The sequence below is a fragment of the Pelecanus crispus genome, chromosome 1 (assembly GCF_030463565.1).
Source record: "Pelecanus crispus isolate bPelCri1 chromosome 1, bPelCri1.pri, whole genome shotgun sequence".
Taxonomy (NCBI): domain Eukaryota; kingdom Metazoa; phylum Chordata; class Aves; order Pelecaniformes; family Pelecanidae; genus Pelecanus; species Pelecanus crispus.
The window spans coordinates 546206-565257 of NC_134643.1; the positions used below are offsets into that span (position 1 = coordinate 546206).

The 19052-nt window shown below is 53.2% G+C and overlaps 1 protein-coding gene across 1 annotated transcript in view; it reads left to right on the plus strand.

Annotated features, from left to right (window-relative positions):
* SHANK3 (SH3 and multiple ankyrin repeat domains 3) overlaps positions 1–19052 on the plus strand; it is a 356977-nt gene that overhangs the window by 292974 nt on the left and 44951 nt on the right. The window contains 3 exon segments of the mRNA XM_075708911.1: positions 12011–12146; positions 15123–15203; positions 18417–18440. Of these exon segments, the coding sequence (XP_075565026.1) occupies positions 12011–12146; positions 15123–15203; positions 18417–18440 (241 nt within the window).

A 19052-nucleotide genomic window follows, 5' to 3' on the forward strand; every position in this document is an offset into this window, starting at 1 on the left:
CTCTGTGAACCAGAGGAAAGCCTCCAAATGCCCAGTCCTGTGGACGAGAAAATGAATGTCCCCCTGTGGACCTTCACTGGCATACCTCCTCCATAACTTCCTCTCTTATCTCTGGGCTTAGGTCCCCGTTCCCTGATGACCCTCGTTTAAAACCCTTCTCTCCACAGCAGCAAGCGTGGTCGCAAAGGTGTTCTTCCCTCTTGGAGTTACGCAGGGGCTTTCTCTTCCTGGTAGTCTTCCATCACCTTCCAGTGAGGCACCAGGATCAAGGAAGCTGACTTGTAGCTGGCAGCATCAGCTGCACAGCCAGGCATCAGTCTGGCAGATGTGTGCGCTCCACACCACTCTGCGCTTCCCTTCAGCCAGAAGAATTTTTGGGGACAGACTGTTGAGAATATAGCTGGAACAGACGCTTGCTGTGTCTCCATCACCCTTAACCCCAAAGCCCTGCAGTTGCCTTTGAGCTGCTCAGGGGTTTTCCTGGATGTATCGCTGTTACCCACCTGGATGAGCAACAGGGGGTAGTAATCAGAAGGGCAGAGGAGTCCCAAAATCTTTGCACAACACCGCCAATCCAGGCCCTGGGGCAGGCAGCAAACCTTCCAGGGCAGTAATTCTGGCTAGCACATGGTCTTTGTCCCATGCCTGGTGGAAGCCTTCCCTGTGACAATAACATGGCTAAGGTAGAGAGCAAAAAGCCCTAAATACGGTTCCTCATTTTTTTCCAGCACAAAATCACCTGGCAGAACCACTGAAGGTTTTTAGCCAAGGTGGCCTCTGAATTGTGTCTGGTTTCTTTCCTGAGTTTTGTTCTTCCAAGGCAGAGCTCTCTCTCCATTTTAAATGCATTTTGTTCTTCTTTATCCATTTGACAAGATCTGTTAGGAAGACCCCTGCATCTCTTGCATCTGCAGCAGAGGTGTCTGAGAAGGCAGTATCCAAGTGCAGAGGCTGTCTGACTGGAGAGCAGCGCAGGGCAAGACGTTGGTAGCTGAGGTGGAGCTGCCAGCAGCTCTCCAGGCATATTTCAGTAAGGCTCGGTGTCCTTCAGGTTGCCTTTGGGGAGTGTCTCCATTCTTGAGTTCAGTGCGTACCACACTTAACGTCATTGCCAGTGCTGCAACCTTCAGGTGAGGCACAGGGTTGGGGAGAGCACTTCTGTCACCTCCCCAGGTAGGAACTCAGTCTGCTGTTGTCACCACTTTGGTGTTGCTGTGTGGCATGAACCATTGAGTGAGGACACACATGGCTAAGTGAATTGAAGGAGAAAAGGTAACTGCTTGCATGTTCCTAGGAATTCAGCATCCAGCGCCCAGTCACAGTGTCTTCTGGGCTCTTTCACTCAGAACTGAAAGGTTTGGCAGGACAACAGGAGTAGGTGGGCTTTACCCTTTCGTAATACACTCAGCCAGCCTGGGTCAACAAATCCTACAGGTGCTAAGGCCAAGAGTGTCTGTGCATGAGTCCATGTATGCTCATGTGTGTATATACACCCATGCACGTGTACTCAGCCAGAGACTGACAGTGCTTGTGGGCAGTGCATCTGGAAGATGCTCTGCGTACTGGTAGGTAATCTTTAGAAGGCAGGGGAAGTGGACGTGACTGTTACAGTGCCATGTAGCTGGATGAAATGCAGTAGCACAAAGATGTGTTTTTTCTTGAGGGAAGGTTTCAGTCTGCAAAGATCAGGCAGTCACGCAGAGTTCAGCAATGGACTTTATTGAGATACCTTTGAACGAAGTGGGATTTAAATCTGGTAGCTGCTGCAGAGGGTACTCGGGTGACTGCCTCTCCATGCCCAGCACCAGAACAAAATAGATGCAGACAATTACACCGTTACGCAATTAGCTCTCACCCAGCTTGCCGGAGTCAGCGGTACAGTGCTGGGCTGTGAAAGCGCCACAGTTTAGGACTAGATTGGGCCTATGGGAGCGTGGGATTTTGAAAATCCTGCTTTAACTGACCAGGGTTCAAGAGCACGGTCTGTAGTGTCTAGCCTTGGGTCTTCCTCTGAGCCTGGCAGGGTTTAGATCCTTGATTTTTTTCCTTGAGGAGCCCATAACTAGTGATGTAGACAGGAGCCTTTGTGCGTACTCTTCCATTTTGTACATCCATGGTGCATGTGTGCGTATACACACAGGACTTACGGACAGTAAATACAAGTGTGGATATAAATTTGTGGATATTTTCATTATTTAGGTCTGTATGATATAGTTGTACAAAAGCATTGTTAGAAGAAAATTGCAATTAACAATCGACCTGGGATCTCACTGCCAAAACAGAGGGGTGTGTAGGGCAGAGAGAAGGTTTCTGGGGCAGAGTCTGTGTTGGTACTGAAGAGACCCCGCCGTCACCTTCCCGTGTGGGTAAGGAGAAAACCTGCTATGGCAGGGCTTAGTTCAACGGGGGAACATGTTCTGCATGTCTCGTCTGCCTCTAGTGAAATATTGTTGCTGTGAGATAATGTAATCTAGTATTAATTTCATTTGACAGACTGAAAAAGAAAAAAAAAAAAGAATTGATGGCTCCAAGAAAAATGTGCAGGTGTAGCAGCAGATCTGGTGGTCGGGTTCTGGCTGTGCTTATCGTGTGCAGAGCATGTCAGCAACCCATGAGTGTCTCCTGGGGAGGAAAGAGCACCATTTTTCTGAACCACAGAGTTTTTGATATTTGGGAACATAAATTTTACATAATTAACAAAATCTAAGGGTTATTTGAGGACACGCTGCTAAATGCAGTCCAAAAATCAGGGGGAAAAAATCTGCTGGGCAAGACATCACCCACTTCAGTGAGATAATGAAGGAGCAGTTAAATATTACTTACAGACACACGTTTCCCCTTCTTACTGGAAAGGTTAGCAAGTAAAGGAAAAGGAAATGTGGTTAATTTGAGCGAAAGTGTGTAGGAGGTTGATAAAGGGAGCCAAAGGAAATATCAAAGGCCAATATGTAAAGATAATAAGAAATTTTAGAGCATTAGAAGAAAAAAAAACAAGTCTGGTTGAGATCCATTTCTATATGTAAATGATAAAATTGTATATTCTGGTGCAAAAAAAAAAAGGGGGGGCAGAAATGTTCTGTTCTGAGTTTGGAACAAATCAGGAGGATGTATCTATCCATATGATGTGCTTGGAACAGAAAGTTTCCCAGCTGTAACCAAGGAGAAAGTGAGATAGTATTTGCTAAAAATAAACATACTCAAATTAACAGGCTTGAATAACATATACCCAAGTGTCTAAAAGAGCCTAGCTGAGGAGTTGTCTGAACCGCTGATGTTAATACCTCAAAATCTTGCTAATCTATGAAATTTCAAAGACTTGGTAGAGGGCTGTTGCTATTCTAATAATCTCAGGGTATAAAATAGGTGGTTCAGGAAACTATAGCTTGTTTAGCTCGGCATCAATGCTGGGTAAAATAATGAAGCAATTAATTTGGAGCACAATCAACAAAGAAGTAGAGAATGAAAATACAATTAATATCATAGAGTGTGGTTCCATGGAAGGTGGAAACAAACCTGCCGTCTTTTCTTGACAGCATCATAGGAGTGGCTAAAGTGAGGACTGTGCGTAGTATGTTTTGACTTCCTTAATAACCATGTGACTTGTGTATAAATAACCTTACAATAAATGGAATTAACAGAACGAATGTGGCTTAGAAGCATGCGAAGTCATGCAGGGGCACATTTCAGAAGGCAGCTGCTAAGGGGAAGGTACCAGCATGTGGGGCCATCACCAGCAAAGTTTCTTTACCATTTTTGATCCCTGCAGCTCAACACGTCTCTTGGTGTTTCAAAATGGTGACAGAAACCTGTGTGTGTAAGGATTGCAGGTATCACAGACAGTGGGGGAATAGCTAACAGTAAAGTAGCTGCTGCAGAACGATCTGGCTCTCCTGCTGAAGCAGCCATGTTCCAGCAAACTGTGCGAGGTGACGTGTCTGCAAGCAAAGAATGTAGGTTACAGGATATGAAATGGCTCTGGGAAAACGTAATTCAGCAAAGGACATGGGTTTCTCTAAGATAATGGTGTTAATGTTAGTTGATTGCGTAGGATGTGGCAGAGGGCTTTTGTATACGTAAAGGACAAACTTCCAGAGTTATGTGAACTCGCGTGTTCTGGTTGCAGCTTTGGAAGATCCCTGAAACATCACCTTGTGCAAGTCAGACATTCACACTGCGGGATGAATCTGGCGTTACTGAGTGGAATTCTAAAAGGGCCTCAGAATGATTCATGAGCTGAAAAAAGGTTTGAGGCTTAAGGAGTCCATCTTCTCAGCATATTGAAACAGGGCTGATGAGGGCAGTAGCTCTGGTGTGGGGGTACTCCATCGCCCAGCTTGGAGGGAGACAGCTCATTGCAGATCTCAGTGCATGTACAGAAGATCTCCTGGATAATCATAGTCATGGATTTTAGTGAAATCCCATTTCAGACATTTCTGCACCAGTGTGTCCTACACCCAGAGAATGAGATCGCCTAGGAGAGGTGGGAAGCCTAGGAGAGATGGGAGTTTAGAGCTCAAGTTCTCCGGAGGAGCATCTTAGCATCTGGACAATCTTGCAGCCTTTCTCCAGTTTGAGTGCTTTGAGATGCTGAAAGGGTGAAGTTGGCAATCAGAAAGAACTCCACACTCTGGAGTGACGTACGGGTTTGTTCCTGTTGGTGAAGATTTACCCCCAAAGCCCCCTGAGTTTTGCCTAGCGGTCTGTGCTTATCCTGGTTGATGGACCCGTTGTTCTCCTGGTAGATGTCCATAATGGAGCTCTGGAGCAGAACAAACTTATTTCAGGCTTCAGAGCTTACATTCCTCTAAGTAACTTCGTATTCCTGGGAACGTGCATGATTCAGGTGATTCATTGTCAGGTCAGGCTTCTTATGTACAGATACCGCATAATGAAGGTACAGACAGATACCACATAGCGCATGGTTCTTTCGGTCCTTCCTCAGATCTCAGCCCTTCTAATTTTCTGGTAATAATGTGCATTTTTCAAAACTGCTTCTCACTGGTTAACATCATTTGGGTAATGAAGTGTCCAGAATGGACCACAGCACGCTTGCTGAAGCTGCAGGGATAGTACTTTTGTCCTCCTTCAACAAGCAAACACTGCATTGGCGTAGCTTTGGATACAGGTCGCCGTTAAAGGATTCCTTCCTTGCGCAGGGACAGCGTTTTCTGTTCTCTTTTTCCCATGGCCTACCTTTAGCTGGGAACATTTTGTTTGTCCAGCACTGCTGGCACCATGCTAGGGACTGCATGAATGTGCCATTGATCTCCACATAGGTGGCATCTCCGTGGAGGAAGTTTTCTCATGCTTTAGAATAGCCAGATGCGCTGAACCCAGGTCACAGTCCAATACTCTGACCAGCTGCTTTTAGATACTCCACCCATGGCGGGTTCGGTGTTTTATACCAAATTTACTTATTTGAAGTTACTTGATTTTACATGGGATTTTGATTTAGCAGAGTGGCACAGTGATGTACTTAAATGCGAATATAAATACACTTAGCAGAGTATAGCAGATGCAATATGCAGCTGAATCACCATACAGGTGTGATTCTTGTTACCAGTCTCCATAATCTGCTCAGCAGCTCAACACTGGCTGTCCCCAGTCACCTCAAAGGCGTAAGTGGGTTGACACCAGCTCAAGCCCATTGCTGTCTGAGTTCTTTCTGTTTGTTGTTCAGTTTTTATATTCTCTGGGCTAATACACTTGCACAGTCCTTCTCCCCGTTCTGGTCTTGCTAACTCAGGAGGATTTTTGCGCTCTTGTCATTAATTCAAGGATATCGTTACAGAGCTGGTTGATCCACTCAGCTGGTGCAGCCACTTGATCCACTCACCTGACACAGCTGGATGATCCACTCAGCTGCTGTAGCCAGTGGATCAGAGTTTATCTCTGGCCCCGTTGCTGTTGAGATTGGTTCAGCTTTCATTGCAACAGCTCTGGTCAGTCACTCCCTCCATTTTTCCCTGAGCTTCAAGAGCACATAGCCCTTGCGTGTCTTTTCAGAGCTTTCTTCTGCTGTTCATCAGTCAGTCACAAGGGGGGAAGTGTTAGTGCTATTACTCAAGTCATGTAAGAGCTCATCTGGAGTAATATCCACCACCCTAGAAATCTGTGTTAAAGAAAGCTGAATTCAGGCTTGAACAGGAGCTTAGAAGAGCTACTGAGATGAGCAGGAGAATGGGGACATTATCTCCTGTGACAACTACTAAAGCTTCATATCCTTACCAGCTTGCTGGGAGGCACCAGACAGTGTATGGAATGTCCCACTGGGCCAGACTGATGGTCCATTAGCCCAGTTTCCTGTCCTTGACAGTGTCATTACAAGACGCTGTTAATTAAGAAGAGCACATGTGCTTGGCCATTTTGGGTGGTCCATTCCCCTTGTGCCTTCCAGCATCCAATGTCGTCATACTGGGGACGTTAGCAGGAATGACCCTGTTCAGTCCCATTACAATCTGTGCAAGGACAATCTCTCTCTGAATCTGCCGGTACTGTCCACCTCCTTGGCCTCCCATGGCAGCCAGCTCCAGATGACCATTGCCTGCTGCATAAAGAAGTCTTGCTTTTGTCTGGTTTTGTCTGATCTGCCACTAGTCTCGTTGAGAGCCCTCTCCTTCTAATGCTGCAGGATTTGGAGAACAGCAGCTCTGCCTTCACTGTGTCTGCTGCCTTGGGGAATTTTGTAAGCCTTGGCCATGCATCTCCCTGAGCCTTCTCTTCCCCAAACTGGAGAGTCCCAGCCTTCTCAGTCTGTCTTTGTAGGGTAGTTGCTCCATCCCCTTGACCATTTTAGTTGCCCTTCTCAGGCCCTTCTCTAGCTCCACCACTTCCTCCTTGAGATGCTGAACTGGACCTGCACAGAGCACTGAAGGCGTGCGTGTGCAGGATCAGCAGAGCCCTGAATGACTTTGCCCATCTTGGTTTCCATCTCTTCCTTGATATATTTTGTTGGCTTTTTTGGCCGCTGTTGTGCACAGAGCCCGTGATTTTTGAGAGCTGTCAGTATCAGCTCCAAGACTTTTCTGGAGCTGTACCCACCAGGTCCATGTTCAGCATTGTGTAGCATGTTGAGATGGCTTTTCCCTAGAAGCATTACTTTGCATGTATCCACTTTCTTTTATGTTTTGTAGACGCTTTCTACATGATTTGACTCTTGATCTATTGTCTTCTTCCAGGCCAAAAGCATGTCTCCAAGAGCAGGGCATCCTCATCAGGCAGTCGTGTCCAAGAAACTGGAAGTGTTTCTTTATTGCTTGATCAAAACCAGTCACGTTTCCACCACTGCCTGTCTGATCTTTCTCATTCCAACACCTCCACGTTTGAGGGCCAGCACTCCTTTGGAGTGTTTAATTCAATGGGCAGGACTCCCAGCTGCCGGTCTTCTTGAAGATTCAACTCTGCACTTCATAGACTGGGACCAAAAACTGATTTTTGTGTGTGTGTCTCAGGCAATTCCCCTGTGTTGCTCTAACGTCAGACAGCCACAGGCTGTCTGTGCGACAGGGATCCTCCGTGCATGGGTCTGCTCAGAGAGATGAAACAGTTTGCTTTGTTCATCTTGCTGCCTCCTCTTTTTATGTCTGAGTGCTTTTCTTCCTCCTGTGGGAGATGGTATTGTGCTCCTGAGAGCGCAGTTCTGACGTTTCGTTACTGCTGAAGGTGGGGGGTGGCTTGGCTGAGATCCTCTCCCAGTTCGGCCGATCAGCATCATCATCGAACCGCAGCCCCATTCCCTCCCGGGCACCTTACGCCCGGGGTCTCTGGCTGTTGCAGCTTCACCTGGCAGGCTGTCGGAGGGCTGCAAGGGCTGGTGTCGGGTCTCCTTCCCACTGTGGAACAGCACCTCGAACCGCTGGCTTGCTCACTGTTGATGAGAGCTCGCTTCCCTGTGGGTTATAAACCCAGCCTCGGTGCCAGGCTCTGATCTCAGTACACGCGGTTTATCATGCCGTATTGACTCAGCACAACTCTGAAGCTGAAAAAACTGAAAATCTTCACTCCGTCTTCTCAGTGAGCTAACCTGATTGTCAGATGTGTTCTTCTCTTTCTATTTTGAATTTCGCAAGAGCAACTGTTAGAGAAACTTTGCTCGGATGAGTGTTTAGCCAAAGCTGTTTGCAGTTGCAAAGTTCTGTAGTTCATCTTCTTGGGTATCACCAGGAACCAGGCGTGAATCAGGATTTCGTATTTTTCAGAAATTGTTTTTTTTCCCAGACATCCTTGCATAGTACAAGCAACTGTCTGTCCAGTCTCCCTTGTGGTCAGCTTTACTGCATAACATCCATTCCTGACCTCCTGTGCTATTTTAGCCTCCTGACTGCTTTTCTTGCCTGCTTTCTGCACGATGCCATTCCTGCTGGTCGGGTTGAGCTGCAGTTTCCCGGGTTTTGAGGACCTGCTTGGTTGTACTCCATCTTTCACAGAAGAGGCCTGGTAACGTGGGACCGATACTTTGAGCTGGTCACTGAAAGACCTTTAACGTGCTCTTCCATCTATTTTAAACAGCAGCAGAGATGTTATTTTTTCCCATAGGCCAAATTACTCACATTCACACGCCAGCGACCAAGCTTTCCTTTGCAGACTTTGTAACCTAACCCAGCTCTGGCACGTTTCTGGCTGGTTTGGTTGTGGCTTTGGGTTGACGTCCTTCTGGCCAAGGGTGTTTCAGAGAGTCACAGGGTGAAGTTGGCGGTCCCGGGCAAGCGTGGCACTGAGACTCTCTGCGCTTACTGGCCAGCGTCATGTTTTTCTTGTCTTTCACGGTTAGCCCTCAGCGTGCTTTGTAAAGCCGGTGTTGCTCTCAGCACTGCTGCTTTTTCGTGCTCCAGACAGTCAAGGAGTGCCCAGCAGTGGATGAAGCTGCACAGTACAGGCTAAGGTGATGTCTTAGGGCTTTTGTAGGAGTTGTCCATCTATGGGCACATTTGAAACACGTTGGGCAAAAAGCTGTCTGACCACATTGGTACCTTTTCCTCATCCCTGATCTCAGCAAGTTATAAACAACTGAAAATCAACATTTTCCATCTGTTACTTGACTGTCAGCAAAAGCGCCAACAGTCTGCCAGAACACCAACAGGATATGGTGCTCGGGTCATGCTTCTGCCAGGCAATGCCATGGCAGTCGGTGCTCTATCTCCTGGACACGCGTACCCTGGCTCGTGCCACCAGCGCTGCGCCAGGGTGGAGCAGAGGGAGCAGGTCCCGCCTTCCCAGCCCGCCAGATCAAAACCTCCCACTCCTGCTTCTCTGCATTCAAGTAACCTAAAAAATCTGAACTGCTGCCCATTTGGGTGGACAAGTTTGGGTGATGAAAAATGAAAGAGAAAGCACAGGCGTGTTCTGTCGTTATTGCTGTTCTTTATCTGGAAGGGAGCAGGGTGATGGTCATGTGTCACATGCAGATGATGAAATGCTTTCCAAGCCATTAATAACTGAAGCTGTGAGCATCTTCCAGGTGGTAATTCTTCAGTATTTGCATTTTGTAATTGTATGATGCTGGGGCAGTGCCAAGAGACTGGCAGAGTGCTGGCATTTGGAAGGGGCAAGGGGGTGATCCAGTTAATTATAAACCCGTGAGTCTGATATCAGGTGCTGGCAAAAAATAAACAATCAGATACTGTAGGCAGTTGATAAAGAGTTAAAGAGTAGAATAAAATTACCAGCTGAAAACCTCGCAAAACAAATTTCATTTCATTCTTTGAGGTGTCAGATTTATTTGATGAAGGTAACTGTTAAGATGTAATAGATTTTGTTTACCGCTGTGTAACAGCCCTGTTACAAAAGCTGCGGTGTACAAAACCAGCGGAGCGCCTGGCAAGTGGCTCACAAATTTGCCAGGTGACGGGTCTTGGCGAGTACCTGTCGGCGAGGAACTGCCGCTGGCCCGGGTTTCTAGTGGGTCTCTCCAGGACTTAGCTCAAGACCTGATGCTGCTCGGTGATTCATACACGTTCCAGAAATGAACCTGAAGTCACGGCTAGTAAATAATAGACGTGGATGGGACCCAGGGGCTCGGTGCTGGGGATACGCCGCGCAGCCCCGGGCGCTGCTGTGCGACGGTGCTTTGGGAAACTAAAGGGCTTGCAAAGACAAGCTGCGTAAGTGGTTTAGGATCAGGAGAAAATGCAGGATAACCGTGCTCCAGGATTCAATCCATGCCGTCCAGTTCATCCAAAAAAAAGATTAAGAGGTGATTTAACTAGAGTAGGCTGGTAATTTCATCGAAATCAAATTTTCTGAGGAAAACGTGTGTTTTCATGCAAATTGCACAATTATTGAATCAATTATAATCAAAATTGAAACAATTGAATATTTGAAATAAAATTATTATTTCAAAAGCTTTGCATCTTAGAAAATGTTGATGTTCCATTTCAGAATTTAGTTCCACCCCCTTTTTCATTTTTATATTTTTTGCGGTTTTTCATAGGAAATAGCACTATGGCTCACGTATTGCAAATGTTATAAACTATGTACTTTTAATTATTTAAACAACAGTTCGGTCTGCCCTAAAGACAAAACATCTCCAGCTGGAGTTGAAACACGTAAACCCCAAACGTTCTGGAAGTGCCAAGGTTCCCAGCATACAGGACAGTGCTGCGTTTCAGTCTGTGCACGCGTGATCCCATGCGCTGCGGCACAGGGACGATGCCGGTGCTGAGGGAGGTGGGACTGTGCGTGAGGAAGGATGGCACAAGAGCGTGTGACTGAAAACAGATTTCTTGATGGTAATATAGGAGCGGGTTGGGTTTTTTTAAGCGGTGGAAATTACTAAACATTTGGAGCAAACCTGCAGAGGAAAGGCTGAATTCTCCATCTCCTGGTGTCTTTGAGACCTGAAGCCAGTGGCACGCAACAGCTTAGCTGTAATGCTTCTGGTCTGGAACTAACGAAATTAATGTTGCACGTACAACCTAAATCCTGTCATTACCTGTCTTTTGAGTGCTCCACTTCTGGAAACATAAATACTAACGTAAATATTAACGTAAGTGCTTCTGTAGTTACTGCCCATAGACGATCCCTTGTCTCTCATTTGCTGTCAGTCTTCGTGCCTGGAGCAGCAGCAGTCCTGGAGTACGCAGCACATTTCAAAAGTGACTGCCACAGTGTGCAAACACGTCCGGGTCTTTTACAAAGCGGGTAACTAAGCCGCAAAAGTTGAAACCGTTTTTTCCAGCAGTGAAGCACCTGAACTGTGGCATCCTCATCCCCATTGCACCTCAACCTCACTTACCCAAAGGGAGGGTCCATCTCCTAATGCCCCTCGGAGACCCTTGCGTTTGTTGCTGCTTGGTGGATACCCAAGTTCTGAGGTTGTATTTTCCAGTTTTCTTGGGTTTGTGTCGTAGAGGTTGCCTAGCCTGCCACCGCAGCCCAGTGCTGGTTGTCCAAGAAATTAATAGCTTACGCTAGCGCTAAAAACGGCGACAGGAGTGTGTGTCAGCATGTGTCCTGTAGACCCTTGGAAGGAGTCGGTCAGCGTGTCGATAGCTGGGGGAGCAGATAAGTGTCTTCATCTGCACAACACAGGTTGCTGCTGGCGGGGACAGGTTTGGGGCGATCCCTCTGCACGCCGCTCTGCACGGGTGCCTGTGCTCTTCCAGCGCCTCTTGCAGAGCCGCGGCTCAGCTCGAGATTTGCAGGTCCAGGAGCCTCCCCTGTGGTTGCCAGACACCTAGGCAGAACTAGGAAATGCCCGATTTTTAGTGATCTGCCTCGACGGCCCAGCAGGAAGGGGGAGGTCCAGCTCTTGCCACCTGGCTGCAGCACTGGTGCACGCTGGTTTGTGCTGGCCCGTTGCAGGTTCCTCAGCTTCTCCAGAAAGCTGAGGTCACCGGTAGGTGCCATGTCACAGGGACAGCTTGGATACAAAAATGTGCTAGGCTGTAAAAAAGGATGCAGAGATGCAAAAATGATCTGGTTTTGTGGCTTGACATCCGTCGGCCTTGCCCTCTGCCCGCTCTCTTTGTGACAGCCAGCCTTTACACTGCTCTTTCTGTTTGTGCCCTAGGTGAATGGTGTCAACGTGGTGAAGGTGGGGCACAAGCAGGTGGTCTCCTTGATCCGGCAAGGGGGCAACCACCTGGTGATGAAGGTTGTTTCCGTCAGCCGCAAGCCAGAATCGGAAGAAGTTGTTCGGAAGAAGGGTAGGTGTGGAGTCTCGTGGTTCTCTGACCAGGGGGTTGTGTCACCTAATTGTGAGCAGGCGCGGCAGAAGCCCGTGGCTCTGCCGGGAGGAGCCCGGCATGGGTGGACAGCCGTGAGGCTGCCAAGCTGCAGCTGGCGAGGAAGGAGGGCACCGCAAGGAAAAGACCTGCCCGTCCCGGCGCAGAAACCTCCGCGCATGCAGTGCTGCAGCACCGGGATGCGCCGGCGGCCGCGGGTGGGAGCGGCACAGCGGGGCCGGGGCCGGTGGTCAGGTGGAGGGGCTGCGTGCGGCAGGGCAGTGACTCTGGTGCCGGGGAAGCCAGGCACAGCCGGCGGCTGCCGGCCAAGTCTGCTGCGGGTCCCATCCGCGGCCAGGCTGCAGGACAGCAGCAGCTGCGCTCTCACACCGGAGCTGCGTGTGCTCGGCGAAGGTTGGAGCCGGCTCCTCCTCCGAACAGAGCTGCTTCTGGCGCTGCAGCCCCTGGTGCCAGCGGGAGGCTGTGCGGAGAGCAGAGGCGCCCGCTGCCCTAAGGGGGTCATGGTGGGGCACTGCCCCTGCTTCAGGGGGCATTGGGGCTGTTGTGGTAGGGATCTGGCCCCACTGTGGGAGGGGGTCGCGATAGAGAGCTGCCCCTGCTAAGCGTGGGGCTGTCAGGGTGGAGAACCGTCCCTGTGGCGATGCAAGGGGCGTCGGGGTGGAGGACAGCCCCCAGGGAGGTGGGGGGGCCAGGGTGGAGCCTGTCCTCTTTCGGGAATGCCGTGACTGGGTACTGCCCCATGGGCTGGGAGCTCCTGGGGGCACGGCCAGTCCTGGGGCTGCTGGCCATGTGGGGGACTCGCCCTCGATCAGGGGAGGGCAGGCAGCCATGGGGCCCCCAGAAAGCTCTGGACCTTCGCCCCATCATCCCTGGGCCCCGAGACCCTCTGAGCCGAGACCCTCAGTGACCCTCAGCTAGAGGTGGGGCCTGAGGCGGAGTGTGGCGGTGGGCTCATGCGCTCATGGCATCATGAGCTGCAGGGCAGCCTCGGGGTGGGGGGCATCCAGCTGAGGAGGGCAGGGGCACATCTGGAGGACAGCTGGATGGGAGGCAGCCAGCTGTGTACAGGGGGAACACATCCTGGCATACAGCTGTGGAGGGCAGGGGCACATCAGAGCTCAGCCAGCTAGGGAGGCTGGAGGCACATCTGGCAGCAGCTGGCTGCGGAGTGTAGGACCTCGCTGAGGGGCAGCCAGAGGCAGAGGGCAGGGGCACATCTGGCAGCAGCTGTCTGTGGAGTGTAGGACCTCATCCACAGACAACCGGCTGCAGAAGGCAGGGGCACATCTGGCAGCAGCCAGCAGCACAGGGCAGGGGCACATCTGGGAGCAGTCAGTAGTGGAGGGCAGGGGCACATCTGGCAGCAGCTGTCTGTGGAGGATAGGAACTCATCCACAGGCAGCCAGCTGCAGAAGGCAGGGGCACATCTGGCAGCAGCCAGCAGCACAGGGCAGGCTGTCCCTGTCTGCCCCAGATCTGGGCCGTGTGTGGGGAGGCAGGCTGCGGGGCAGGAGCGTTTTCCGGGGGACCGCGGCTGGGAGCCCAGCACGGGGGGACCAGAGGCGCAGGGGGACGGGAGCGCAGCACACAGGGCGTGGGGGAGGGAGGCAGCTCTGCGTGCTGACACTAAGAGCTGTAATTATATTGTCACGGCACAAAAGCTCAAGTCGTGGGAAAGGCTGAGGCTCGGGAATCGGTGCTGGGACCACTGCCAGTGCCGCTCACCGCTTCTCCTGGTGCTTCCAGCCCTGCAGCCGGTGAGCAGCTGCCCGCTGGTGAGCAGCTGCCCGTCGCTGCCCGTCGCTGCCCGCTGCCCGTGCCCTGAGCCCACGGAGCTGGGCGGCCGCTCTTCCAGCACGGGGTGCGGGGACCGGAGCCGAGTCCCCTCTGCGGGACCCTGGCTGCAGCACGGCTGGGGGCGGGGGGCAGACCCCCGGCCCCCCGGGCTGGGGCTTGCCTCTTCCTGGGGGTGATGGAGGCCTGTGTGGGACTGGCATTTTCTGGCTGAATCCGCCCCTGTTGGGGTCTCTGATGCAGGCAGCGCCAGCAAAGCCTGAAGCTCCGGTTGCCATGGCAATGCCTGAGCGTTGAATCCAGCATTGTCAGCGAGCGAGTGTGAGGAGGAGGAGGCGCCCCAAGTGAAGAGGAAGAGCCTTCAACTCGTCCCCGCTCTGGTGGGCTCATGGCATGCAGCGCCTCTGGGGCAGCCCCGCGGGCCGGCCCGGCTAGGCAGCCCCTCGGGGCAGCCCCACGCCCCGGCACAGCACCGCGCCGCCCCGTGCCAGCCATGTGCCTCCGCTGCCCGGTGCAGAGCCGGCCGCCTCCAGCGCTTCGCTAGGGCCGCGGGAGCCTCACCCCGTCCTGGATACGGCCAAGCCGGCAGAGGAGGGTGGGTGGGCTGTGTTTTGCTGGGGGATGCGCCGCGCCGAGGCGGGAATGAGAGACTGAGATCAGGCCTGCTGGACTTGTTTCTCCCTCCTACCCTCCACCCATGGCGTGTGCGGAGGGGAAGCAGCCATCAAAGCTGTTTGCTGAGTCCCACAGGCAGGCAGCCAGCTGCCTGAGACAGATCTAATTCGTGAGAGGCTTTCATAGCCATAGCATCTCTGGTAGCTGCAGGGGGGCAGGCGCAGCCCGGGGACATGACTTGGACTCTCCTCCGCTGAGGGCTGTGGGAGCCTGGGCAGCGTGCACGTGCCTGTGGGAGCCACCAGCCCCTCCGTGCCGGGGCCTGCCCCGTGCCCCGGGACTGCGCTACCGAGACCATGAAGAAGTTTGCTTCCACACGCAGCCTCAATAAGATCCTGCAGCAGTGCGACTCCTCATCCCGCGAGTACGAGGAGATCCAGGCTGTGGAGAAGAAGTGGCATCTGCATCTGGCCACTCCTCGTAAGTTCCTGGACAAGAAATGCAAAATGCCGTCTCTCTTCCTTTCAGCTCCGCCGCCTCCCAAGAGAGCGCCCAGCACCACCCTGACGCTGCGTTCCAAGTCCATGACGGCCGAGCTGGAAGAGCTGGGTAAGCGGCGGCAGGGGCTCGCGCGTGCATGCAGGGGGTGCATGAGGAGCATGCGGGGCCGTGGCCGGAGCAGGCAGCACGCTTGCCCAACGCCCATTTTCCAGAGGGCTGCATGAGCACGAGCGTGAGGCGACGCGCGCGCCTCCTGCGCTGATGTTTCCGTCGTGCTGAGCAGCGTGTGGGGTGCGGGGGGCTGAGAGCCTGCTGCCGCGGGGGCGCGGGACCCCCCGGTAGAGCCAGTGCACCCCGTCAGCGCTGCCTCCCCGGAGAGGCCGGGGCAAGGACGCCGGGTGCCTCCGTGTGCTTGCGGAGAGGCTCGCCGCCCCCGTGCCCTGTCCGTCAGGCACCCCGCTCCTCCCGCATTCCAAACAGCCCCTTGTTTTTATTTTCCCCTACCTCCAGGCAGATACCACATGCTGCCAGATTAGCTGGCATCCCCATGGGCTGCCCTCCCCCCTTACACACACACATACATATGCACACACGCTCACACGTTCTGCTGTCACTACAGAGCCTACCCACGTTTCCAGATGCTTTGGTATCCCAGCTTGCATCTACATATTTTCCTGTATTCTCTTAAAGCCTCTCCACCCCCACCCCGTCCTCGCTTCCAGGTACCCTGTGCTGAAGCCCATCTATTCGGGCGACCTCGTTAAGGCCGCACCTTCCCGGTGCACGGGGCTCCCCCCGGTAGCATCCTACCAGCTGAGGGCCGGCGGGGTGCCAGTGTTTGCACACCCTCCGAAGGGCAGTCCCTTCCCTCTGCGCGGGGTGATTTGCCCATTTGGCCGCGTGTTGTCCCCGGCGCGCGGCAGAGGCCGCAGGGCAGCTGAGCAGGGCGCTCCGGTGGGGGAGGCGGGCTGGCAGAACGGCGGCCGTGCGGCTCTCGCGGCCTGCCCGGCACAGGAGGTCCGGAGGGACCCCTCTTTCCAGGGGAGCCTTTGGGGCAGCCACGCTCCGACACGCAGCTCTGGTGCGCACGGGGTCGGCTCTGCCGAGACAGGCTGTTCAGGGCTGACACAGGGCGGGAGTCGGATGTGCTGCGAGCCCCCACCAAGAGCATCGGCAGAGCGAGAGGGAGCCGCTCTCCACACTGCCTACTGCCCTGGCTCACGCTTCTGCTGGTTTTTTTATTTTTATTTATATTTTTGCTGTGCGAAAATGTGGCGATGTGTACAGATGTGCCATGGTGCAGAGTCTGCGTGTGGCACAGCCCTGTCCTGCCTGGGAGGAGACCCACCTGAGAGGCAGAACCTAGGCAGAGATTCCACCACCCCCTCTCTTTTTCAGGGTGCTGAAGGAAGGTCCATGACCTTTCTTGCTCTGCTCTGCTCCCTGTCCTACATGCATGTCCAGGCTTTACAACCCTGCAGGGTTCTCCTGAAAGAAAGAGACCTTGGGGGTTTGGGCTCCCACTCAAACATAGGTTTGAAGGGCCAAATCTCATCATTTAAGGATTTGCATCAGCTGGTTGATGGCCACTGTGATTTATTTCATGCTGAGCCCAGTGCCTTGGTTTTCACCCTAGCCTCTTCCCCGCTTCTCCAGACCTTTATTGCTAAACCTGAAGGCGCTGCGTTTGCTAGTGGCCATTAGGAGAAAATTCAGAATAGCCCATTTCTTCCACTTTTTGCTCTTCCCTTTGCACAGATACTGCACAGACCCCAGGGTTCATATTTTTACACTCGGTTGCCAGTCCTGAAAGCGGTTCCTAGCCAGTGTGATGGGTGCCCGCTTGCACGCACAGGCAGCATGTTGCCTCTGTGAGAACGTTCCCCAGCTGCATGTGCCCCTCTTTGGTGAGCATCAGGCCCAAGTCGAAGCCTGGCGCGCGTCGTGCGGGCGCTTTTGCAGAGGGACAGGTGCCCCAACCACGGCACTTGGCCTCGCAAGTGCCCAGCGGGGTGTGGGACGGCATCGCTAGATCACCTGCACCTGCACCGTGGAAACCCGCAGCGGGGTGAGGGAAGGGGGCCCCATTTGCCTGTGTTTTGACAGGCAGAGCTGCTGGGCTCGAGGTGGGGGAGCAAGCTCGTGGAAAGGGAAGTCACGAAAAGCAGAGAAATAGCTCTGCCAGAGAATATATTAAAGATGAGTCCTCTAGGTCTCCCTGAGGATTTTGCATCTAGATGCTGCCTCTCTTCTACCTGGAGAGGGACTAGGAGCAGCAGCTGCCCGTGTCTCCCGGGAGAGGGATTTGTAGCCGGTGACTGGTCTTAGTCCACATGTTTTCCAGGAAACTGTAGTGGTCAGGGAGTATGCTGTAGCCAGTCCCACCACACATCCCCAGGGAGCATGGCACAGGGAAAATGGGGGATTGTTCCTCCCCCTGCACTTTGTCTTCTGGTGGCCGATCCTCAGGCTTTTACTGCGAAAGGGGAGTTTTAGTGAAGGTCAGCATCTCCATGCCTCAGCGGTGCGCAAGTTTAGAGCCCAGTCTCCTTTTCTGATGGGATGGTGGTGGTAGCGAAAGGGACACTTCTACCTGCAGCTTCTCAAAGGGAGCCTTGTCAGATGTCCCTGTCCCTTTTCCCTTGAAGCCTGTCCCTATCCTGCAGAACATTCCACATGCCCATAGCCATACCTTAATGTTTTCTTGCTGCATGTTGTGCCAGTCCCCGTGGAAAAGCAGATTCCCAGCAAGCTGCTAACAAAGCACTCCTGTCCTGCAGTCCTGGCATTTCCTGGATGCAGAGGAAACTGTCTTTGGGAGACATGCAGACTGCTGTGTCTTCTCAGTGAGCAGGGAGGGGTTAAAAGCTTTTAAAAGAGTTTCTCCATGGCCTGGGCATTAAATGCCATCCAGACCTCCTCCTGATCTTACTTCCTTCTGACATCGCACCTTCCCTCTGCTTTCCTGGTCTGAGTGAAGAGGAGGAAGGCTCAGCGGAGGGCTGGTCCCAGCAGTGGAGCTGGCAGAGAGCCCGGCCTGTGTCAGTCCCTGCGCGCCCACGGGGCTGGCACGCGCGCTGGCCTTCCCGCAGAGGAGCATGCACAAGGTGCTGCAGCCCCTGCCCCGCCTGAGCCTTCGTCCTGAGAGCCCCCGGCAAGGCAGGCATACGCTCCGCTGCCAGGGCCTGATCCTGCCAGCATGCTGGGAGCAGGAGAGTGCGCGGGGAAGAGGCACAGCAGGCAGGCAGCGAGGCAGGAGCTGGGAATGAAAGCAGGAACTGTGCATGCCATTCATGTTGTCTTTTGTTTCTTGATTCCAAGCCTCCATGCGGAGAAGAAAAGGGGGTGAGTGAAACCGCACATCCTGGGGCTCCTCCCTTCCCCGTCAGCCTCCCAGCCAGCGCCCAGTCGCGCCACGCAGGCACGCACGGTGCATCCCAAGGGACTGGCCCCGGTCACCGTCCCCTAGTTGTCACGGGAAGGCTCAGCCCAAAGGGAGCCGGAGCTCTGCGGGTCAGCCTCCCGCCCGGCACCGCCGCCACGGGGAGCAGCCGCCACGTACAGCTCTGGCGGGGTAGCAGAAGGGCCGAATTCGGCACGGTCATGTTGGGCTCCTGTTGGGCACAGGCAGGAATGCCCGTTTGCCAGCTGGGCCCTGTGGATATCCAGGTCTGACTTCCCCGAGTGTTGTGCTTGCTTTGTGTTTGCTCCACGGTGAAAATGCCTTCCACGGGAAAGTCCCCCGCATGTGGGGTCCTAAAGTACAGCCTCCTTCAGCCCCCGGGTCAGGCCTCTGGAGCTCAGTCAGATGAAATGGCAGCCACGCTCTCTGCCGTGTCCAGCAGTGCAGGTGCTGCCTCTGCTTGTGCCCCGTGCAGGCTGTCCGGCTGCTCCCGGCAGTCCTGCGCCGAGGAATTGCCTGAGGATGGACCTGTGCTGCAGGCACGGTTTGGCGGC